Source organism: Aotus nancymaae, unplaced genomic scaffold (genome assembly GCF_030222135.1).
Source record: "Aotus nancymaae isolate 86718 unplaced genomic scaffold, 86718_ANA_hifiasm-v0.15.2.pri h1tg000064l_1, whole genome shotgun sequence".
Taxonomy (NCBI): domain Eukaryota; kingdom Metazoa; phylum Chordata; class Mammalia; order Primates; family Aotidae; genus Aotus; species Aotus nancymaae.
In genome coordinates this window covers 6538470-6563471 of record NW_026988479.1, presented here as the reverse complement: position 1 = coordinate 6563471, position 25002 = coordinate 6538470, and the positions used below count along the sequence as shown (strand labels likewise).

Genomic DNA, 25002 nt, shown 5'->3' with positions numbered 1-25002 from the left:
TTAACTCATTTTATTGAAGGAATGAACTGTCTCTTCTTCTCCATTAATTTATTTGTATTGGTATAAACTTATGTTACCATCATTATTATTCTGATGCTCAAATTATCCCAGATTTAGCCAGTGGGATTCTTAAACTGACTCTTGGGTTTTTTGACGCATCCCCATTATTTGAGCACCTCCGTATAATCTGGCAAATAATAAGGCTCATAGTGAACTTAATTGTGCCAGCTCTGGAATTGGCCATTTCTCGAGAAGACCCTGAATCTTTCTAGTCGAATGTAGTATTTATAAACCAAGATCCGGGAACCCACTATATTCACTACTACTGAGGTGTCATTGCCTTTATCTTTCATCAGAACTAGAAAATATATGCATGTATTCATTATGCACACATAAACATCTATAACTTTATTAAACAACCATGAGTTTCAATTCCAGTACTACCTATACTTCCAGTTCCAGTACCAAAACCACAGTTTTCCCTAGGGTCTTTTCCCTTCTATGTCTGTAAATACTTTCTTCAATAATGCCTCTTGTTATACTCTGTATATTATTTGCTCATTGTAAGCAATCTCTACCATGCCAGTATAACACCACCAGCCGTCTCTTCTGCTTTCTACCTCTGTGCACCCTGTCTCCCAGCAGCCTACCTTCTTAACGTGTTTTACAGTAGATTTTAAATACTGTGGTGATAGCTGTAACGAAAGTTCAGAACATCAAAAATACTTGAAGGGACATAAAATTGCCATCAGTTTATACACACCTTAAAATGTTTGCAGATTCTGATTGCATGATGATGGATTGCTTTTGTGACAGAAATATTGAAAATGTATTATTTTTACTATAGCACAATCTTCACATTCAGATTTAATTGCAAATCTTAACCATAGAAATAGAACCATAGAAAATCTTTTGCTCATAGAAAGATTGTTCATTTGACTTTTTTTGTTCATTTGCTCACAGAAAGATTGTTCATTTGACTCCAGTCACCCAGGCTGGAGTGCAGTGGCACGATCTTGACTCACACAACTTCTGCCTCCCAGGTTCAAGCAACTCTCGTGCCTCAGCCTTCCAAGTAGCTGTGACTCTACAGTCACATGCCATCACACCCAGCTGGGTTTTTTTTGTTTTTTGTTTTTATTTTTTGTTGTTGTTGTCGTTTTGCTTGTTTCTGTATTTTTAGTAGAGGTGGGGTTTTGCCATGTTGTCCTGGCTGGTATCTAACTCCTGACCTCAAGTGATCCCCTAGTCAAGGCCAGGCATGGTGGCTCAGACCTGTAATCCCAGCACTTTAGGATATTGAGTTGGGCTCTCAAACTCTTTTGTGGTACTCTATGCTAGGCCCTCTGTAAGTTCTGGGAGGTACTAATATATATTCTGACATCAGTGAACTCACAGTCTTTTGAGAAAGATAGGGCGATAGTTTCAGCATGACTTGATAAATCTCAAGATGGAAGAGCAAGAGAGGCATAAAAAGAGGGATCTAAATTAGTCTGGAAGAAATAGCGAGAAGTAATTTTAGGGAGGAAGGGTGACCCAGACAAAGAAATATGCATGTGCTATATAAAATTGCATAATATGTTTTAAAAAGAGCAGGAAATTTGTGTGGCTGGGATCAAGGGCATTTTGAGGTAAGATAGATTTTAGTCTAATTAGGTAAGGGCTCATCTTTAAATAAAATTTTGAATGTATGACCTAGTCTCTATAGGGACCCTGCTTCTGTGATTTTGCCAGTCAAAATAATGGCCTCTCTTTAACAGGTTGATCAATTCCCATCCCTGACTTAGCTATTCTAGGAAATGGAATTAAGTGATCCTAAACCGGGATTGGCCTGAATAATAAAACCTGTTTGGTACTCTTAGGCTTAGAATGTTTTGCAGGGGTGGGAGAATAGGAGAATACGAATGACCTATGATTTTCTTATCTCTTAAGTAGGTTGCTTCTGACTTCCTTTGAGAGAAACAATTTTCGTACCTTGTTTATTTTTAATAAATAAAATAAAGTACCTTTTAATAAAGTACCTTATTTTTAATAAATTCTTAGATAAGAACATTATTAGTATTAATGTATGTTTACCATACAGTTATTCTAAACAATGAAATTGTTTGGATTCATATGACAAATAAAGGTTGGGGGTTATGAGTAACAGTTTTTATATCAGGCTTAACATCTGGTTTGTTTCTGTATTTGTTTTTTGTGCCCACCTTTGAAAAAGCTACAAAGAGTAATAATTAAACATTGGTTCAGAAGGTCAAAGAAGAGCAGTATGGAAATGTATGTTTATGTTCTTTTTTTCTTTTCTTTGAGACAGAGTATCACTCTTGTTGTCCAAGCTGGAGTGCAATGGCATGATCTCAGCCCACTACAACGCCTACCTCCCAGGTTCAAGCAATTCTTTGCCTCAGCTCCCCCAGTAGCTGGGATTACAGGTGCCTGCCACCACACCCAGCTAATTTTTGTATTTTTAGTAGAGATGAGATTTCACCATGTTGACCAGGGTGATCTCAAACTCTGGACCTCAGGTGATCCACCCACCTGGGCCTCCCAAAGTGTTGGGATTAGAGGTGTGAGCCACCGCACCCGGCCTGTTTATATTCTTTTATAAATTTGGAGATAAGCATTTAAAACTGAATTAATTTCAAAACTGTCTATAGAACTTCTAGTTCCTCTCAATATGGTGACCTAGCATAGAGAGGAAACGGTATGAGAGGAACTATAGAAAAGTAAACATTTATTCTGGGAAGTAACAACAATAGAACAGGCTCTCTTGAACTGGTATGTTCCTCCTACAGCCTGGACAGAAAAGATTTTTGAGGTGGATTAAATTTGGAGAAAAGCCTTCTTTTTTCTTTCTTTCTTCTCTTTCTTTCCTTTCTTTTTCTTTCTTTAGTTTAACTTTCACCTCTTTTGTTGCCTTGAGACAATAAGTACATGCTGTAGTTGTAGGAGAAGTGGCAGTAACAGCCCACACCAGGGCTATCAGTGAAATTCAAAGGCCTGCTATGATGACATGCCAGTGAAAACAGCTTCAGCTGCGTTAGTGCTGTTGGCTATTTATTCCTCTGCCTTTTATCTCTCTCAACCTCTGGGTGCTAATGGGTTACAATTAAGTTTAGAATCCAGTTCTTCCAGCGGTAAGGATTTAAAGGCAAAAGTCTACTTTGAGCACTTGTCTAATGGAGTAACTACAAAGGGGAATAATCAACAGTAATTCTTTGGTTCTTGGGTTTATTTTCTCATCCTTCCTATCCTTGGATTTTTAGGCAACACCTGAGCGTCTCATAATGCATTTAATAGAAGAACATTCTATTGTGGATCCAACTTATATAGAAGATTTTTTATTAACTTATAGGACATTTCTTGAAAGTCCTTTGGATGTTGGAATCAAACTATTGGAATGGTTTAAGATCGACAGCTTAAGAGATAAGGTTGGTTTTATAAAGGGCATGAAAGTGATTTTAACCTGAAATTTTATTCATGAAACTTTTATAGTTGATAGAGTACATGTTTATTATGATAACAAGATTCAGTTCACCTAAAACATTAGTGAACCTGAACCACCAATATAGACATTCTGTGCTTACGTTTATGATAGAAGAGCATGTTAAAAGTGGATAAGAGCCTTTAAAAGGCGAAATCCGAAATAAAGCTCTGGTAAAGCTATAAATTCAGGAAACATAAAAGTTACATGAGAGTATTTTAAAATTTTACTGAAATATTTTTTCATTTCTGGAGATCAATAAAACATTTTAAAACTTGAAAGACTATTCATCAAATACATTTTTTCAAGAGGGCCTAGATTGTTTTTAAGCTTCAAAATGGGAATGTCTTTATTTTCTTGAGTTACAGACTTTATAATCATTTGAAAACAACTTATTAAATCTTAATTTATCTCCCCTGTGACTTATTTAAATCTACCTTTTGAGTATTTTTTTGTATTAAATGTTGTTCACTATTTTAATTAAATCATCTTACCTCATTTCATGGGATTTGTTTGTACATTTAATGGAAAGACTAGTTATACCTCCACAAATTGGTAAGAAATAAGTTGTTTTAATAAAATAAAAATAGAATCATAATTGCTTGGTGTGTCTTTTTGAGTTAGATTTTAAAGGAAATAAATTGGATGCAGGTAGACGGTGGAATTCTTTTATTTAGGAGACTAACATCTAAAACTACAGGTTTGCCCATCTCTTCCCATTTTTTGTTAGAATTAAATATATTTATGGTTGCCGAGAAAATAAAGGCATGCTTAGGAAATGAACAAAAATATGATTTAGTAATAATTATCTATATGCAAAAGAATGAAATTGGACTACCATCTTATACCATGTACAAAAATGTATTCAAACTGTGTCAGAGACAGAAGAGCCAAAACTATAATACCTTAAAAGAAAAGATAGTGGTAGAATATCATGACCTTGGATTTGGTGATGGTTTCTCAAGTAAGAAAATATGATAGCCAAGCACAAGTAACAAAAGAAAAAAATATAAATTTTACTTCATCAAAATTAAAATTATTTTTGCATCAAAAGACACTGTCGAGAAAGATAAGACGATGCACTGAATAAGAGAAAATTATGTATCTTTGTTTTTTTTTTTTGAGATGAAGTTTTACTCTTGTTGCCCACACTGGGGTGCAGAGGCATGATCTTGGCTCACTGCCACCTCTATCTCCGGGGTTCAAGTGATTCTCCTGCCTCAGCCTCCCAACTAGCTGGGATTACAGGCATGTGCCACCGTGCCTGGCTAATTTTGTACTTTTAGTAGAAATGAGGTTTCTCCATGTTGGTCAGGCTGGTCTTGCACTCTCGACCTCAAGTGATCTGCCTGCCTCAGCCTCCCAAAGTGCTGGGATTACAGGTGTGAGCCACTGTGCCCAGCCAGAAAATTATATATCTGATAAAGGTTTAATATCCAAAATATATAAAGAACTTTTACCATTCAACAACAAAAAGACAACACAGTTTAAACATGGACCAAGGACTTGCATAGACATTTCTCCAAAGAAGATATGTAAATGGCCAACAGGCACATGACAAAGACGTTCAACATCATTAATCATAGAGAAATGCAGTCATAACCTCAATGACATACCACTTTATACCCACTAGGATGGCTTTAAAAAAGGGGAAAAAAAGAAAAAGTAACAAACATTGCCAATGATATGAAGACATTGAACCGGTCTTCGCACCCCCACCCTACACACACTGATGATGGGAATGTAAAATGGTGTTGCCTCTGTGGATAAAGTTGGAGGAGTTCCTCAAAAATTTAAACATAGAGTTACCATATAGCCCAGCAATTCTAATTATAGACATACACGCAAAGAATTAAAAACAGATGCACAAACAAAAACCTGTGTATAAATATTCATAGCAGCGCTATTGACAATAGCCAAAATGTAGAAATGACCCAAATGTCCATCATGGATAAACAAAATATGGTATAGCCATACAATAAAGTATTACTCAGCTATAAAAAGAAAAGAAGTACTTACACATACTACACCATGATGAGCCCCGACAACATTATGCTAAGTAAAAGAAGAGAGTCAGAAAAGACTATGTATTTTATGATTCTATTTATGTGAAGTATCCAGAACAGACAAATAGAAAAGCAGACTAGTGACTGCCAGGGGCTAGAGAGAGAGCATAATGGGAAGTGAATGCTTAATGAGTTTGAGGTTTTCTTTTGGAGTGATGAAAATGTTCCAGAACTCAGAACTAGACGGTGGTGATGGTTACACAATACTGTTAAGGTACTAAATGCCATTGAATTATGAACTTTAAAATCATTAAAATGAATTTTATGTGGATTCTACCACAATTTAAAAAATGAGTCATTCCTTTATTCGGCACATTATTCAAATCAGCTTACATTTGTTAATGTTTAACTCTTCTGGAGCAAAGTAAACAATTTAGCAGTTTGAAAATTTAGTGTTTATAATGAAGTTTCAGATTTGTAAGAGTTTTTGTTTTGCTTTTTAACTTTTATAGAGACAGGGTTTTGCTATGCCCAGGCTGGTCTCAAACTCCTGAACTCAAGGGATCCTCCTTGCTTCAGCCACCTGAGTTGCTGGGATTGCAGGTTTTGTTTTTGTTACAATTTTGGTTAAACATGTTCTTGACCATGGAAACACTTTTGATAAGGATTTTTGATTGATAGTATTGCCTGCTTTATGACATGAAGTTTGCATCGTAAGATGCTCTCTGTAATATACATTCTTTGTACTTCTTTCATCTTAACAAACAGGCTTGTGTCTTCTCACTGAGTGTTTAGAGTCCTGGCTCTGTTATTTCTGTACACAGGGAAGCAAAAGCTCAAACTAAAGCATGCCTTTCTATTACAATGAGCCTTTTTTATACGAGGGAGGGAACAAGAAGGTTGTCAGTTCCCCATCAGTTTTAGACATGCTTTTGGAATCTACTTTTGCAGAAGGAATGCCTCTTCTAACCATATGCTGCCTCTTTAATGTTTCCACAGGTGACACGGATTGTATTATTATGGGTAAATAATCATTTTAATGATTTTGAAGGTGACCCTGCTATGACTCGATTTCTAGAAGAATTTGAAAGAAATCTGGAAGATACGGTAAGGCTCAAAATAATTTATATTCTTCAGAGTGTAGTGGTACTCCTCCTCCAACACCAGCAAACTCACAACAGTAGTAGCTTTCATCCTCTCCTGTGTCTTAAATGTCCATTCTTAGAACTTCCAGATCTAAATTCTAGACTTTTGCTCATTTATTCTCTGCCACCCCAATTCAAACAACATTCACACTCCTTCCTGGCTCTTCCATTTCTTCTTTTTGTTTTGTTTTGTTTTTTTTTTTGAGACGGAGCTTTGCTCTGTTGCCCAGCCTAGAGTGCAGTGGCACGATTTCAGCTCAGTGTACCTTCTGAGTTCAAGTGATTCTCCTGCCTCAACCTCCCGAGTAGCTGGGACTGAAGGTGCCTACCACCATGCCTGGCTAATTTTTGTGTTTTAGGAGAGACGGGGTTTCACCGTATTGGCCAGGCTGGTCTCAAACTGTTGACCTCATGATCCGTCTGCCTCGGCTTCCCAAAGTGCTGGGATTACAGGTGTGAGATGCTGAGCCCAGCCTGACTCTTCCATTTCTGTATTAAGACTAATGACATTCTTATCTCTTAGTTACTCAGTCTTATAAACCTGGTGTTACATATGTACCCTCACTCTTTTTTTCTTGAATTTCCTGGTCAGGATTTCCAGTCAGTTGCTAAAGCCACCTAGGTCACTGATTTAGGCATACACATGTATGTTCACATATTTCCTTATGGTCTCTCTCAGCCATTTCTTTTTCACTCCCTAGTTTAGGACTTAATTATTTTATTATATCTGATCTGTTATAATAGCCTGCTAACTAATCTTAGTTCTAGTTTCTCTTCTAATCCATTCTGTGTGGCCAAAAGATTGCTTTTTAAACACACATTTGATGACCATTATTCTCTTTGACAGTAAACCGTACTTCCTACAAAAGCAGTTCTTGACCCATATATTCAGGCCTACCTTTCTGGCCTTTTTCCTTTGTACTCTAGATTGTAGCCAAATCAGACTATTTTATTTTACCTTCCAGTTCTGCATCTAGACCATGCTAGAATTCTCTTTTGTTAACCTATTTGAAACTCTGTTTAACTATCAATGCATATCTTAAATATCAAGTCTATATTAAGACTTTCTAGGTTTCCATTCTACATGGGATTCACCTGCTCTAAATGTACAGCACCTAAGATAATTCTCTCAAAGTCTACAGTAGCTATTCATGAATTTGTTTTATTCTCCCTGTCAGATATAAAACTTTGAGCTGTGACTTGATTGCCTGCTCCAAGCAACTTGAAATTTTAGGAAATAGTACTGCAGCATAGTGGTTTTAGGAGTACAGCTCAAGAGTTAAATTGCTTGAATTAAGATCCAAGCTCCACCACTTACTAGATGTGTAAACTTGGACAGATTGTCTGATCTTATGCCTGAGTTGTGTTATTTGTAAAGATAGTAGTTCCTAGTTTATTGAGATTGTTTTAAGGATTATAATGAGCTGATAAGCATAACAGTCTTTATACAAAACCTGTCACATAGCAAATGCTCAAGAGCTATAGTTATTACTTACAGAGCATAAGCAGATAAGTTGAATGAAGTGGGAAAAATTGGCAAATTTGATCCCTTTTCTTACCCCTTGGTTCCTATAGAATTCTCAGCAGCACATGTGCACTATACAAAATGGGGAGAGTGAACAACACTGGGAACTTTATTAAAGGGTTATAGAGGCACTCCACTGTCATTTGACTTGTCCAATGTTAGCTGTGTAGATAATCAAGGGACATCAGAATGTGGGGAAAAAAAGTCATGGGATTTTTTTTTTTTTTTCCAGTAATCAGTTAGCCATCAGGTATTTATTGCATTCTACTTTACACTCGAAGGCATTAATACAGGATCAGAACAATTACAAGACATGGTGTCGCTTTGAAAAAACCTTTAGCTTTTTGTTATGGACATGAGATTTGTACATAATAATGCTATTTGAGATTAATTGAAACTGAAGTTAGAACTGGAATTCAGACTATTACTGAGTTTAAGGAAGAACTAAAATAATACAAGAAGAAAGTATTTTCTGGAAGAGGTGAAAACTTGAATGTTTCTTTGAACGTTGAACAGTATTTGAAAAGGTGGTTCAAATCATTCAAGGTTTTGAATAAAGGTTTTAAAAGATGCTGGTTTTATATAACAGCCAGGAGATAAGCAAGGTGGGAGTGGAGTGTATATTAGGAAAGTTTAAGAAATGATAAGTAATTTTGTGTCATCTCTCTGTAAATTAGACATCACTTGGAAATCTTTTTTAACCTATGATAATCTAAAAACCTTATAATCATATTAAGAAATCTTGTTATTGAGAGTGCTTTGGAGTGGGAGCGCCCCCTTCTTCAGTTTTGTTTACCTCAGCTTATACATGTTCTGTAGTCCTTATATTTATAACTCTAATTCTAATAATTTTCTGTGACTTTTTAAAAACCTATAGGAATAGATATATTTATATACATGTACCCTTTCCTGCTTTACAGAAGATGAATGGTCATCTCCGGTTATTGAATATTGCCTGTGCTGCAAAGGCTAAGTGGAGACAGGTTGTGCTACAAAAGGCTTCCCGTGAGTCCCCTCTACAATTCAGCCTTAATGGCGGAAGTGAGAAGGGATTTGGTATTTTTGTTGAAGGAGTAGAACCTGGGAGCAAAGCCGCTGATTCAGGACTGAAACGTGGTGATCAGGTAAGTAAATAACCAACAACTTAAATTCAAGCCTTCTTAAAAGTATTATGCCTGCTGCTTTTGTTCTCATCTTCCAGAAAGCATGATCAGTTTAAGGAAATACTTCTCTGAGTCTTTTTTAGAGGTAGTATCTGCATGTGGTTTATTTTTAAAATGTATTTGTCATATATTTATTACTTTTAATGGAAAAGTTGATGTAGTGTGGCCAGAAATAACATGGTCTGTTTAGCTCTGTCAGCAAGACCTCCTTTGAATGGGCCTGCCTATCTTTCATGGATAAGCTGGCAACTTGAGAATACTCCAGAAAGATCAATATATGAATTAGCACCCTTGCAAGTTTTGACGGAGATAGCACTTCTGCGTCATAGCCCTCTCAAATGTAAGTGACTGCAGATTGCTGAAGGTTATGTAATCATTAAATTATGTTTATATGGTAACATAACTATATCTGTAAGCAAAGTGAGCCAAATGAGGGATAAGGAAAAAAGATACTCCTGGGAATTTGATGATGATTTAGTTTTTCGGTATAGGCATTAGGTAAGTACAGAGCGGCCTATTTCAAAATATGATGTGCTGGCAACAATTCCCAGGCTTCTCTCAGTCCTGTTAATCATATTGACCACGTTCTTAAGAGATGATGTGTGGACATCTGCATGTTTAACAAAGCTCTCTAGATCAGTGGTCCCTAACCTTTTTGGCACCAGGGACCAGTTTTGTGGAAGACAATTTTTCCATGGACCGGGGAGGGGAACTGGAGGGATGGAGATGGTTTCTGGATGAAACTGTTCCACCTCAGATCCTCAGGCAGTCAGACATTAAATTTTCATAAGGAGTGCCCCAGATCCCTTGCATTTACAGTTCACAACAGGGTTGACACTCCTATGAGAATCTCAGGTCACTGCTGATTTAACAGGAGACAAGCTCAGGCAGTAATGCTCACTGGCCCACTACTCACCTCCTGCTGTGTGGCCCAGTTCCTAGCAGGCCATGGGTCTGTGTCCCAGCAGTTGCAGACCCCTGCTCTAGATGATTCTCATGTACTCCAAAGGGTGGTTTCCCAAATCTGTCTGATCATCAGAATCATTTAGGAAACTTGCTTTTTCCCATTTAAAATTTTGTTCATTTGTTTTAGAATGTGGCTTTATTTTAACTGAGCCATGCTATCATTTTTTGAAATTGTGAACTCATTCATATTATGAAAGGTTCTACGCTTTAGAACAGTGGTTCTCAACTAGTGGCAGTGTCTGCAGATATTTTTTATTATTATGACTTGGGGGTTACTACTGGCATGTTGGTAGACAGAGGCCAAGGATGCTCCTAAACAACCTACAGTGCCCAGGACAGCTTCCACAATTGAGTTTTCTGGGACTTACCCCAGACTATTCATTAGGAATATCTAATAGCTAGGATCCTGGAGTTAGTATGTTTATTGTTCAGTTATTTTTATCAGAAACACATTTAATAATCTAATTCTTCACACAGACATACACACACACACACACACACACACACACACACACAAATTAGTGAAATCCATTCCTGAGAATGAAATTTATCATGCTTTTACTTCTTCCTTCAATCTCCTCAACTACTGTTGAAATGATCTGAGATTTTAGATCTACATTATAATTGTTATTTTTTAACATTATCTTCTGTTTCAAGAATGCTTTTGACATTTGCATTGTTTCATAGCTTTTAAACAAGCATTAAACATTTACACCTGCTTAACTGATTTCATTGATCACTTCCATTTCATTTATACTGTATATCCTCATTATTTCTCTTCATTTCACAATTATCTTTAGTACTTCTTTTAGTATTTTTCTTTTTAGAGAACAGATGGGTGATACAGTATTGTATGTCCTTGCATACTTGAAGATACTTTTGTTTGATGGAGTGTAACATCTTTTTCTAACAGTCACTTTTCCCTTAGAAGGCTAAAGTCGGGCAGGGCGCGTTGGCTCACGCCTGTAATCCCAACACTTTGGGAGGCCGAGGCGGGTGGATCACGAGGTCAAGAGATCGAGACCATCCTGGTCAACATGGTGAAACCCCATCTCTATTAAAAATACAAAAAATTAGCTGGGCACGGTGGCACGTGCCTGTAATCCCAGCTACTCAGGAGGCTGAGGCAGGAGAATTGCCTGAACCCAGGAGGCGGAGGTTGCGGTGAGCCGAGATCGCGCCATTTCACTCCAGCCTGGGTAACAAGAGCGAAACTCTGTCTCAAAAAAAAAAAAAAAGAAGGCTAAAGTCATAGAATATTATCACGTCAACTTAGCATTGCCCAGGAGAAGTCCAAACTCTTTGGGCTTTCTTTTCTAGGTACCTTTGGGTTATCTTCCCACAATGATGTTTATAGATTCCTTATTCTCTTTCCTTGGAACACAGAAATTTCATTGGGTTATGTTTTTTAAAATAGATCTCTTTGTATTATTTTAGCATGGTACTAGATAAGACATTTTAGTGTGTAGTTGCAAGTGGTTTTCCAACTCTGGGAATTTTACTTCTATCGATTTTTTTTTCTTTTCCTAATATTTTTTCATTCTTTTTCTTATCCTTTTGAAATTTTTATATTGATCCCCTAGATCTGTCCTCTGTTCTGACTAGTTTTTGCTCATTATATTTATCTTTTTATCCTTTCCCCTTAGAATCAGTATTTCTTAAAATAAGCTTCTGTGATTCTGAGTTATAGCCAAATTGGAGAAGTCATGTGGTGAAGGGTCAGCAGTGTTTACATGGAAGAACCCATCTCAGTTGTGCCTCTTGCTGCCTGATTCAATCAGTGGCAGATAATCATATTAAATATATTTAGATACTCCTTTTAAATGAATTACTTGTCTTTGAAATGCAGTAAATTTTCGTTGAGAATATTTGACAAATTTGTATGTACATATGCAGGCAATAATTTTTATGAGCTGAGCCGACATGATTAAAATGTTTCCTTCATAAACCATCCTGTGTGGGTATTTTTAAAATTTCCTCAGTAAGATCCCAGAGGGCATTAACTTTTTAAAAAAATGTTTATAGTAAAGAATTTGGAAAACATGACAATATAGAGGAAAAAATGGTTCTCACAGAGATAACTGTTCACATAGGAGTACATTTTATTCAAGTCTCATTAAGTTTAAACATATTAAACTTTTAAGGTTGTAGAAGTAACAAATACTCTTCTGTCTTAATTTGTATTTTTAAAATACTTTTCTCTTAAGATTATGGAAGTGAATGGACAAAACTTTGAGAATATTACATTTATGAAAGCCCTTGAAATTTTGAGGAATAATACTCATCTTGCACTTACTGTAAAGACCAACATTTTTGGTGAGTTTTGTTATAAAAATTGCCCGAACTTTTTCTTTTTAATTTGGTAATAGGAAAGTCATTACAGTGAAAGAGAAGATAGTAAAATGTAAACATGTTTTTGTCTAAACTCTTTAGTTTTGGAATCTTTAGTGTTGAACTCTCATGTATTCTAGAATTTTTATTTTTTATTATGTTTTTAATTATTTTGATAGAAAATAAGTTTTAAAATAGGTAGACAGATACATTCAGTCATTTATGAAATGTCTGTTAAGCATGTATTATGTACTCTGGAGGGATATGGATTGAAAGGTAGAATGACCTCAGTAAAACTAAGAAGTCATAATCAGGCATTTTTCCCCCAGCTAGTGTGCAAATCAGTCTACTTCTAATCTTTAAGCTAGTTTTCTAAAGTAATACCAATGCCAGATTAGCTGTTTTGTGGAAATAAACTGAGCAAAGCATTGACTTAAGTATTCAGTGAATTATAGATTTCTAATAACAACATACTCTACTTTTGTATGGAAAAAGGATTCTAGTGCCTGTATTGTGTTTTTATCATGTTTATATTTAAATAAAACCAGTGACTAAGCTCATACTTTTAACCAAATCTACTGTTTGCTTTTTTAAACTTTTAGGAAAGATTTACTGTCATTTGGTTTCCTTAGACACTTGCGGATTTTTGCTGAAATTCTGAAAACAGCAACAGTAAAAATTGTATAGCAATTGAAATATGAAAGAAAATTTAAGTGTCTTTATGAAGTAGGGAGGAAAACAATTTCTGTAGGTTTTTTAGGTTACAATTTGAGAAGTAAGAGTTGGCTTTAAAAGCTATGCTTGTGGAAAGGAAGTGTGAGTTTTATTTTTTTCACTTTGGCTTCTTATATTGTGTTTAGTCATGATGAAAAATGAAACATTTGGAATTTGTCCTCTTTTTCTTTTTGTGTACCTTTGACTGAATTACATCATGTCAAATCTGGGTTATAACTGTCAATTGGCAATTTCTTAATATTATGTTACTTAGCATAGAATAAGTAAGTAAGCCTTCAGAATTTTTTGATTTCCTGGTGTTTTGACAAGTATCTAGAAATGCCAACTTTTAGGTTATACAAAAGAGAATCCAGTTTTGAAAAATGTGAAAGCAGGACTTACTCTCTTACTTGGAGCAAATTTAGTCTTTCCAAGATTCAATTTCTCTCGCACTATTTCCTAGATTTCTTCTAAGTATCTTATACATTTAAACCTTTTGTTCTAGTCATATAAAGATTGCTAACTGGTATTCAATATTCTGAATAAAAATACAGAGACAGTGTGAACCCCCCAGGAAACTTGGGACACAGAAGAAGTAGGTCTGAAGGATGCAAAGGACAGAAGCCATACCCTCAGAACCCTTTGAGTGGTGAGAAAGCAGCTGCCCAACAAAACCCTAGATTGGATATGGCAGAGGGTGAAGTTACATGGTGATGCAAAGGGGGAACATAGCAGTCAGCTCGTCCTTACCCTAGATGGAATGGAGTAAACCAAGCAAAACACCAAGGAGCATCTCCAAGGAATATTTGTAAAATATTTTTAGAAATGGAGCATTTTACTCTAGATGTGATGCCCATCATAAAGCCCTAATAACTCTGGCATTACCATGAAATAGAGTTGAGCAGTTAGGTCATCCTATATCAAACTCACAGTCAGGACACCTACAAAAAGGAAAGTGTGACCAGAAGACATTTGTTTAGTGATACCAGAGCAAACCATTCTTGGTCCTTTTATATTACTTATATTACTTAAAACTGACAGAGGTCACCAAGACCCACACCCCTAAGAGGGTGTGGTAGAGACCTAATGAGTGATCTTGCAGATTCTGGAGTATTTAAAGAAGAAAAACATTTCTAGAACACTGCACAGAGCAATTTAAAATTTTATCCCTTGACACAAGAACAGGATATTAGGAAAGAATAAACAACAATCATTGAGAAAGAAATAACTCTTACTGACACAAGCATTCATTTGAAGGAATAGATAATAAAGTTGAGAAAAATCTCCCAGACTATGGAACAAGAAGACAAAATAAAATTAAACTCTATTCCAGTTGATCTCAAAGAAAATGTGAGGAAGAAGATATTTAGGATATAATAACAGAGGGTATCCCAGAGTAAAAGAAGGATGTGACTCTTAAAATTCAAAGGCCTCACTATGAGCTGAGCAAAATGGATTAAACAACAACAACAAACATCTTTTGTCAAGTTTCTACTTCCAGTATTGACTGAAGACAACTTAAAAGAGCTAGACTAAATATGAAAAGCTATAAACAAGCATAAAAAAAAATAGTGAAAAACTCTGGATGTACCTTCCCACTCCTGGGACTATAGCCCAAAGTGATGTCTTTTTTTCCAGGGCCATTTTCCCGTTCACAGAATATAACTGAGAGAGCTTCTTGATAAACTTACAGGTTTGTAGTTTAGCACCCACCAAAGGATAAAACTCTTGCGTTACAACCTTGTTAGGATTGAGACACTGAAAAGCTCTCTCTGAAGGAGATGTGCGCTGTACCCTACTTGTCCCTCTAGGACCTAGAAAACTTAACAGTTTTGGCCCTAGTCTTAGATTACAGGTGCCCGACAAAAGAAAATACGTATCTTCTTTAGAGGATACTAATAGCAACTTGTTATTTTTTAAAATAATGTTTTAAAAGCAGAGTCAAGTAAAGATTATGAGGCACTCTTAAAAGTCCGTATGAGCCAGAACCAACAGAAACAGAAGCACAGGTGCTCCAAAATATCAGACACAGATTGAAAGTTTGTTATCTTATGTCCATGAATATAAAAATCAAATATTTCAGTTTCAGATATAGTAAACATACACCACCCTTCATCTCCCACTGAACTTAATACTAAACCTGGGCAGAATCTTGACCCACCTATTTGAGAACTCTGAAAAGCAGATAGCAACAGCAATTCACAGAAGAATACCAGAATTCAGAGTACCACCACCAGCCATGAATTTACTATTACTTTAATTCTAGTATGCCCTATGTTGGACTCAAGACAACCTGAAACCTGGATGTTAGTACTGTGGTACATACAGAGATCCAGGAGAAGCCTGGCTTGAGGAGTGAGAAAAGGGAACTCCTACTAACAGCAGTTGACCTGTGTGAAAAAAGTGACACTGCTTTTAGGCTTCATTGTGTTCTAGTTTTCATGCAAGCCCTCACAGCCATCTAAAGTTCTCTCTCTCCTAGAAGAGTCCCTCTACCTGACCCACACATCATGTTTAGATTTAGCAAATGCACTCAGAGAAGAAAACAGCTGACAATCTCAGATTACCCTCTTCTTGTTCTGGAATTTTAATTCATCTATTCCTCTTGGCTTCCACAGCTTTCTAACATCTTTAAAAATCCAACTTCTGGCCAAGCATGGTGGCTCATGCCTGTAATCCTAGCATTTTAGGAGGCTGTGGTGGGAGGATCGAGTGAGGCCAGGAGTTCCAAGTCCAGCCTGGGCCACATAGTGAAACCCCTGTCTCAAAAAAACATTAAAATTTAGCTGGACATGGTAGCATGCGCCTGTAGTCCCAGCTACTTGAGAGGCTGAGGCAGGAAGATCACCTGAGCCCAGGAGTTCAAGACTGTAATGAGCTGTGATTGTGTCCCTGCACTCCAGCCTGGGTGACACCCTGTCTCTAAAGAACAAAAATCCTACTTCTTTAATAACTTGTCATTTTAAGTTTTAATAAAAGTAATACGTACATATATTTTGAAAACTAAAATACTAAAGATAGGTATACATTGGGACCACACTTTGTACAATGTTCTGTACCTTTTCGCATCAGTTCATACAGATCTACTTGTTGCATGATTTTTATTATTACATAGAATTCTATTATTACCATAATCTTTTGAGTTAATGTCCTATAGATATTTTAGATTGTTTATGGTTTTTGCTGTTAACAGTGATATAATAAAAACTCTTTGTACTTTTATGCTGATATAGATCCAGCTATATGATAAATTTCTCAAAGTGGAATTGCTTTTGACAGACACTACAATGTTTTACTTTCTGGAAGTTTATCACGATCTGTGCTTCATTCATCAGTGTATAAGAATACCTCTGCAGTGGGTCTAATCAACCTTTTAAATTATGATATACATTATTTAATAATGAGTAAGGTTGAGCACCCTTTTTTATGTGTTTTGGCATTTCTTTTGTATAAAGTCTTTTAATTTCATCTGCCCCTTTATATATTTTTATTCATCTTTTATTGACTCATTTGAACACTTTATAAATTAAAATAGTATTTTTCAGCTCTTCTTAAAGAGTTTAAAACTTGAAAGTATTTTCCCCAGTGGTTTGTGTTTTGACTTTTGTTTCATGTGTTTGTGAATGCATACACACATATGTAGAAAGAGAGACATTTTAAATTTTTATGTAGTCAAATTTATTAAGCTTTTATAGATTCTTGGGCACTTTTACTTTTAATTCATATATAATGTCTGATATTGCTGTTTAATAGCATTGTAATTACATGTGCTCAATATCCTTTCATTTTTCTCCTTAACAGTTTTTTTTAATTTAATACAATCATTTCTCCTCTTTATCAACAAACTACAAGCTCCACAAATTTTTGCTTATAATTGCATACACAAGTCCAGTGGAGAAATTTAATTTTTTTTTTTTTTTGAGACAGTCTCACGCTGTTGCCCAGGTTGGAATGGAGTGGCTCAATCTCAGCTCACTGCAACCTCTGCCTCCTGGGTTCAAGCGATTCTCCTGTCTCATCCTCTGGAGTAACTAGGTTTACAGGTGTGTACCACCATGCCCAGCTAATTTTTATATTTTTAGTTTCACCCTGTTGGCCAGGCTGGTCTCAGACTTCTGACCTCAGGTGATCCACCCACCTCCGCCTCCCAGAGTGCTGGGATTTCAGGCATAAGCCACCATGCCCAGCCAAATTTGATGATTTTTAAAAATAATTCAGTTACTTTATATACACATTACTAAGGAAATCTGCTGCCCCTTCAAAGTTTTCCTGTTGCTCTAACAGAAAATTTGAATACCTTAGCGTGGCATTATTTGGCCTCATCTCTACCTTGTTCTGTAGTCATTTTCATTTTCTTGAACTTTCCTTCTACCACAGGGACTTTGAACTTGTGATTTTTTTTTTACTTAGGATTACTCATCCTTTTTCTTCTTTGCCTGGTTAAAATCTACTCATCTGTCTGATCTCTTTTTAATAGATGACTTGCTTAAGGAAGATTGCCCTTTCCTACTCTCAAGTAGCTCCTCTGGTTATATTTCATGCATCTTAGACTGTCTGTAAACTCCACAACAGGAGTAATATACAGACATCTAGTGAAGTGCCTGACCTGTGTTCATATGTTAGTAAGTATTTTTTGAATGAATGAATATCTGAATTTTAAGCTAAAAAAGTATTGGCTGGCCGTGGTGGCTCCTGCCGGTAATCCCATCACTTTGGGAGGCTGAGGCAGAAGGATCACTTGAGCCTAGGAAACATAGTGAGACCGCATCTCTACAAAAGTAGAAAAAATGAGCTGGGTGCAGTAGTATATGCTTGTAGTCTCAGCTACCCAGCAGATGGAAGTGGGAGTATCACATGAGCCTATAAAGTCGAGGCTGCAGTGAGCTGTGCTCATGCCACTGCATTCCAACCTGGCCAACAGAGTGAGAACCGACCCTATTTCCAAAAAGCACATACATACGTATACACAGATAAACATATGTATACACAAATACGTACGTGTGTGTATATATTATTACCATATGGCTTAAATTTTTAAAATATAAATTTTATTCTAATGCAGACTTTATGGAAGTTAAATCCTAAAAAATCTCCATCACTTTGAAAGCAGAAATATATGCTTTTCATAAACTTGCACTGTGCTTTAGTAATGTGGTATCATCCTTCTGTTGAAACCCTGAAATCAGTCCAGATTTTGCAAGTGAATACCAAGTCGTAAATGTTTTAATCAATTCTTAAGGCTTTAAGAATTTGTCTTACTTCCGAGTCCTTTGATTTTTCTGGTAAACTCATGCTTTTCTTTTCTTTTGGTTTCTAAAACAATTCTCTGTGATTGGGTTTTTGGTGGCCGTATTCACACAATTTACAGCTTAAAAAAAAGGTACAGCATAACTGCTCAAAGCTGTATCTAATGATAAGCTGAGTGTTTGCTTCCACAGCTCATGTAGTTGAAGACCTTTAAGTCTTTTCTAAGAGTACGCAACCACTGTTTTTCTAATTCAGTCCTCTTCAGGCACCATGACTAATCATTTCTAGATATTTAACTTTATGCAGATTTATCTTTGCTTTATCCCAAGGAGATGTAGCCATTCTCACAAGGTGAAACTTTGGTGTAGGCACATAGGGAATTTCCCCAATGTACCTGTACCCTCATTAAGGATGAAATTCACCAGACTTAGTTAGACTTAATAGAAAGATACTTGAGTCTGGACATGGTGGCTCACGCCTGTAATCCCAGCACTTTGTAAGGCTGAGACAGGCAGATCTCTAGAGCCTAGGAGTTGGAGGCTATCCTGGGCAACATGTCAAAACTCCGTCTTTACAAATAAACTACAAAAATTAACCCGGTATGATAGCATGCATCTGTAATCCCAGCTCCTTGGGAGGATCACCTGAGCCCAGGGAGGTCGAGGCTGCAGTGAGCTGTGATCATGCCACTGTACTTAGGCTGGGCAACAGTGAGACCCTTTCTCAGAAAAAAAAAAGAGAGAGAAAGGTATTTAAGATATGATTGGTTGTTTACTTGTTTACTTCAGACCACTGAAGTGGATTTTTTTTAGCAGCTTTACTGAATGACAGTCTCATAAATGTGACCTTGAGAAATCGTTATATATTACCAAATTTAAATTACCAAAATTAGGCCAGGCATCATAGCTCACACCTATAATCCTAGCACTTTGGGAGGCCAAAGTGGGTGAGTCACCTGAGGTCAGGAATTCAAGACAAGCCTGGCCAACATAGGGAAACCCTGTCTCTACTAAAAATACAAAAATTAGCCAGGTGTGGTGGTGCATGCCTGTAATCCCAGCCACTTGGGAAGCCAAGGCAAGACAATCCCTTGAACCCGGGAGGTGGAGGTTGCAGTGAGCTGGGAGTGTGCCACTGTACTCCAGCCTGGGCGACAGAGCAAGACTCCATCTCAAAATCAATCAATCAATCAATCAATAACCAAAATTACTGTTTTTTGGTAAAGGTAAAAATAAAGCCCAACAAAGCTTTTCTCATCTAAATTTTACAATCTGGCCCTGACTATAGTAGTCAGGTCTCATCTCAAGTGACATATGTAGTTATCCCTCGGTATATGCATAGTGTTGGTTACAGGACCTCCATCCCATGTACACCAAAATTCATGCATATTCAAGACCCACAGTTGGTCCTTCAGAGCCATACTGCAAGTTTTTGCATCCCAAAAATACTGTATTTTCAGTCCATGTTTGGGTGAAAAAAATCCAAGTATAAATGGACCCACGTAGTTCAAACTCATATTGTTCAAGGGTCAGCTGTATTATAAGGAATAACATACAATAGAACCTAAATATCTGTTTCTATAAACTTAGTTGATTAGTGGTTATATTAGTTACTACCCTAAATAGAAACCTTTGTTTTTTCAAACATGCCTGCAGCCTGCCCACTTCCTTTCTCTTTCCCCTCAACTGACTTTCCTTTTATTAGTGTTGGGCAACATCAGAAGTATAGTGAGGTATGAAAACTAGAGAAAGAAGTAGATATAGCTGCTAAAGGGTGAGTAAATACTTGACAATGTTTAGTTGAATGAGACTGTGAAAGTTCAGATAATGGAAAGTGACCGTGTTTATTCTTAAAATTTGTTGTTGGTATTATAAAAATATTCTAAAGAAATGACAAGTTTGTTTCATTTCCACAGTGTTCAAAGAGTTACTTTGTAGGACTGAACAGGAGAAATCTGGTGTACCTCATATTCCGAAAATTGCGGAAAAAAAAAGTAATCGCCATTCTATCCAGCATGTGCCAGGAGATATTGAACAGGCATCACAAGAGAAAGGAAGTAAGAAAGTTAAAGCAAATACTGTTTCAGGTGGAAGAAACAAAATCAGGAAGATTTTGGATAAAACACGATTTAGTATCTTGCCTCCAAAACTATTTAGGTAAGTAATGCCAATCTTAGCCATGCAGGAATTTTCACATTCACTGTAAAGTTTTTATCTGGGGTTGGGGGAGGCTTGAGTAAGTTTTGCTTAATATATAACTAATGTATCATAAACTCTTCAAACAGTACTTATATAAGAATACATTTGAACATCTCCCTGTCACTTTCATGAGGTTACCACTTTCAGATTATACAATAGCATTATTTTGAATTTTGGAAATTTTAGTCTCCTGAATTACAAATCGTACACCTTAATCTTGAGACCCATTCACCAGTTTTTTGTTTTTTTAAAAAATCATTTTTTCCTTGTAGCACCATTTATTCCTTCTTGAGTTGTAAATTTGAACTTTTTAATCAGACCTATTTCTGTTTCCAAATAGGATATCACCAAAACGTAGTAATACTTGAAGATTTTAAATGTAAATTACGTTTGTAAAATAATGATGAAATCAGTCCACTAAAGTGTCGTGATTAGGGATGACTCTAGTATATATTACATTAGCAACTTCCTGAAGCAGTTACAAAAGTTCTAAACAAGAGCAGTACAATACTTAGCACATAGTAGGCACTCAGTTAATATTTATTGAATAAGTTAAGACAGTGAATAATCAGTGAACGAAATAAAGAATGTTCAAAAAATATATTAAAATATTTGCCTCTTGAAAGTTCATGGCGGTTGTGCTAGGTGATAGTTATAGAAATAAAGAGATAGTCCTTACCTCTGAGGAATTCACATCAGGAACCCTTATTCTCTACACATTTATTATATACTAAGCCAGAGACGGGAAGATTAATAGATGAAGATTCTTATCCTCCAAGAGCTGATAATCTAAGCAAATTGCAAAGTTCTCACATTGCAGGGTGATAAGTGGAGGCAGGAACAAACTTGTTAGGTTTGAATAGACCGTGTTTCTGTGTATACAACTAGAGCCGGAGCAAGAGAAGTAGGTTATGAGAGACCTTGAATATTATGCTAAAGATAACAAACTTCATTATGTCATGACAGGGAGCCATAAGAAGACATGTGATTTGATAAGATTTATTCTTTTTGGAAGACTTCCTTGATGGCTATGTTAGTGATTTGGGGTTGTGGATATAGCACAATATAGCAGTGATAGCAGGGAGAACAATTGGGTGGCAACTAGGAATTGTGTCAGCTCTCATCTTAATGACAGCTATTTTAAAATATTTTTTCAATAATTAAAAATCTCAAAGATTTTTCAATCAGAAATGCTCGTCTTCCTGAATTCTTATTTCTAGTCAGGGAAACACATTTACTCCTTATTTCATTTTGAACTCAGAGAAATGAAATACCCTGAGCTTTGTTCTTAATCTCACTGATTTCTAAAAGTTCATTACTCAATTCGATCCTTGAGGTGAGTGGCTTATAAAAATCATTACTTTAAAATACCAAAATTTTTGAATGTTGAGTGTACTGTAGCAAACACTGTAAGAAAAGGCTTAGTCTCACAAATTTGTATTGAGTAAGGAGAATGTTAGAGGGGCCAGCTCACATTGAAGAGGTAGGGGACAGTTGGGTATGATCAGAAATCACTGTAGAAAAGGGACAAAACTGAGGATCCAGAAGGCAGAAAAGAATGCACGAGGAGAATCCCTCAGGGTATAATGCCCTGAGTTCCACTTCCAGAAACCTTGATGAGTTTCGTCTGGAATACGTCTGTTTCCCATTAACTGCGTCTCATTTTGACCAGTGACACAGTTGTGACGTGTGTCATCTAAAGCCAGACAACACTGTAATTATAACTCTTCAGCTTGTTAGTATCACATTCAAACTAGCTGTACTTAAGTTTCAGGCGGCTAAATCAGTATCTCATCTCCACATCTTTTGGTGAAGTGGGTGGGAATTAGTTACTGTACTTGAATTCTATCTTTGGTTGCTGCAAGAGGCGTAGAACTGAGGTTGCCAGGAACAATCAGTTGACTATTTTAAAGTATTATAACTTTATATTGGTACCCAATAAAAGAGGACCATCTGGTAAAAATAGTTTTACTTAAACTCAGAAGGGGTTATTGAGTCTCTTGCTTTGTGGCAACAGGAAAACACTTGGTTATAAATATAAATATGAATGAAATTATGCACTTCAGAAGTTTATGTTAACCTGTCCTTTCTAAACATGTTTCATTAGAGTAAAATGCTAATCATTTCAGATAAATACAGAAAACAGAGGTTATCTTAGAAGTCACAGGTTTCTGGAGCCTGTTTTGTTGGAACTGATCTTACCCATCAGACTGGCCGCTTTACATTTTTGAGAATGTATCATATTTCTTGACAGTCATTTGAAGAGAATTCAGACAATTCCTTCTGCTACACAAAAGTATATGATCCTTTGTATATAAAGAGTTCTCAGAAATCAGATAGAAAAAAAATCACTAAAACTTCAGTGGAAAAATAGACAGAAAAACGTGACACAGATGTTCCATATTGATACTGATCCAGGATATACAGTTTAATACTGGATACTATTTTTTTCATCAGAGATTGACAGAATGGTCAGGGACAGAATTGATAATGCAATAAGTTTATAAAAGTTTAGACTGGTGTAGTAGTATAAAGTAATGCAACCTTTCCATTAAAAGCTTTAAAAGTGGCAAAATTCTGACTGGATGCAGTGTCTTATGCCTGTAATCCCAGCATTTTGGGAGGCCAAGGTGGATGGATCACTTGAGGCCAGGAGGTCAAGACCAGCGTGGCCAACATTGTGAAAGCCCATCTCTACTAAAAATATAAATAGCTAGCTGGACATGGTGACGCACACCTGTAATCCCAGCTACTCAGGAGGCTGAGGCAAGAGAACTACAAAAATTAGCCGGGCGTGGTGATGCACACCTGTAATCCCAGCTACTTGAGAGGCTGAGGCAGGAGAATCACTTAAACCCAGGAGGTGGAGGTTGTGGCGAGCCAAGATCGTGCCACTGCACTGCAGCCTGAGTGACAGAGTGAAACTCCGTCTCAAAAAAAATAAAAATAAAATAAATTTTTAAATTTTTAGTCGAGACAGGGTTTCGCCATATTGGCCAGGCTGGTCTGCAACTCCTGACCTCAGGTGATCCACCCGCCTTAGCCTCCCAGAGTGCTGGGATTACAAGTTTGAGCCACCGTGTCCGGCCAATAAATATTTTAAAATGGCAAAATTTTTCGATTCAGTAATTCTGATTCTAATAGTAATTAGATGAAGATGTATATATAGATGCTCTCTCTCAGTTGTTTTATCTATACTAAAACAAAATTGGGAACACCCTAATTGTCCAACTACAAGGATTGGTTAAATAAATTGGGCTATACATCAGAAAAATGACTAGAAGGAAAAATATCAAAATGTTGATTGTGGTTTTTGGAAGGCATGGTTTCATAGGTAATTTTTCTCTTTCTTCCATGCTTTCTTTCTGTATTTTGCAAGTTTTCTTCTTGAACATTTGTTATTTTTTAATTGAAAAAAATGTTTAATTAGTTCAGTTTCACAATTTCTGAGTGTCTCCTGTGTGCCAGACCTCTTTGGAAGAGGCACCAAGAACAGAAACTAGTTCTCTGCTTTTAGCAGCACTCAATTCTGTAAGAGTAAGGGATGAGTTGTCATAGAAAAGAAACAATGCCTGCATCTGTGAGAGGAGCAAAGAAAGAATATTGTAAGGAAAGAACAAATACTTGAGATAAGAATAGGTAATTCCAAAATCCCAAACAAACCATGATACAATTTTAAAAGAATGTTCCTAAAAATTAAAGTGAAAAATGTTACTGATTTTAATTATATCTGTAAGTTAAGACAGAAGTATGGTTTTTATTGACCTAAGAATACTCCACATTTCAGGAAATTTGTTTTTCTTTCTTAAAAATCATGCAGCTTTTATTTTGTTTGTTTTTAAAATCACAGTTGCCTAAGTAACATCTTTGAATTATTCATTGTAACAGTCCCAGAAATAAACTGCCCTGCTTGTTGAACAAGAATTAGTATTTTTTCCTCCCCATTTCTTGTCAAAATACTTAACTTTTGTTTGCTTTTTAAATATTGGGATTCTTTTTAATTTGCGTATTGATGATATGTATGTGGCCTTTTTCGTTTAATCAGATGAAACTAAGTACTTTTATCCTAAGTAAGTTTAGTGTTGGGGAAGTACTGAGGAATTTTTTTAAACAATTTTGTTTCTGTTATTGCATCACCTTCTCAGGAGACTGTTTTGGTAAGAATGATACGATTACTTGCCAAATGGGCTTTATCAATTCAGCTTTCAAATAAGCATGGTTATTTT

The 25002-nt window shown here is 36.3% G+C and overlaps 1 protein-coding gene across 7 annotated transcripts in view; it reads left to right on the top strand.

Moving 5' to 3' along the window:
• RAPGEF6 (Rap guanine nucleotide exchange factor 6) overlaps positions 1–25002 on the top strand; it is a 236183-nt gene that overhangs the window by 156147 nt on the left and 55034 nt on the right. For all 7 annotated transcript variants that reach the window (XM_012446998.3, XM_012447211.2, XM_012446922.3 and 4 more), the window contains 5 exons: positions 3264–3428; positions 6487–6594; positions 9078–9281; positions 12494–12602; positions 20494–20734. In XM_012446998.3, coding sequence (XP_012302421.1) covers positions 3264–3428; positions 6487–6594; positions 9078–9281; positions 12494–12602; positions 20494–20734 — 827 coding nt within the window. The remainder of the gene's footprint in view (positions 1–3263; positions 3429–6486; positions 6595–9077; positions 9282–12493; positions 12603–20493; positions 20735–25002) is intronic.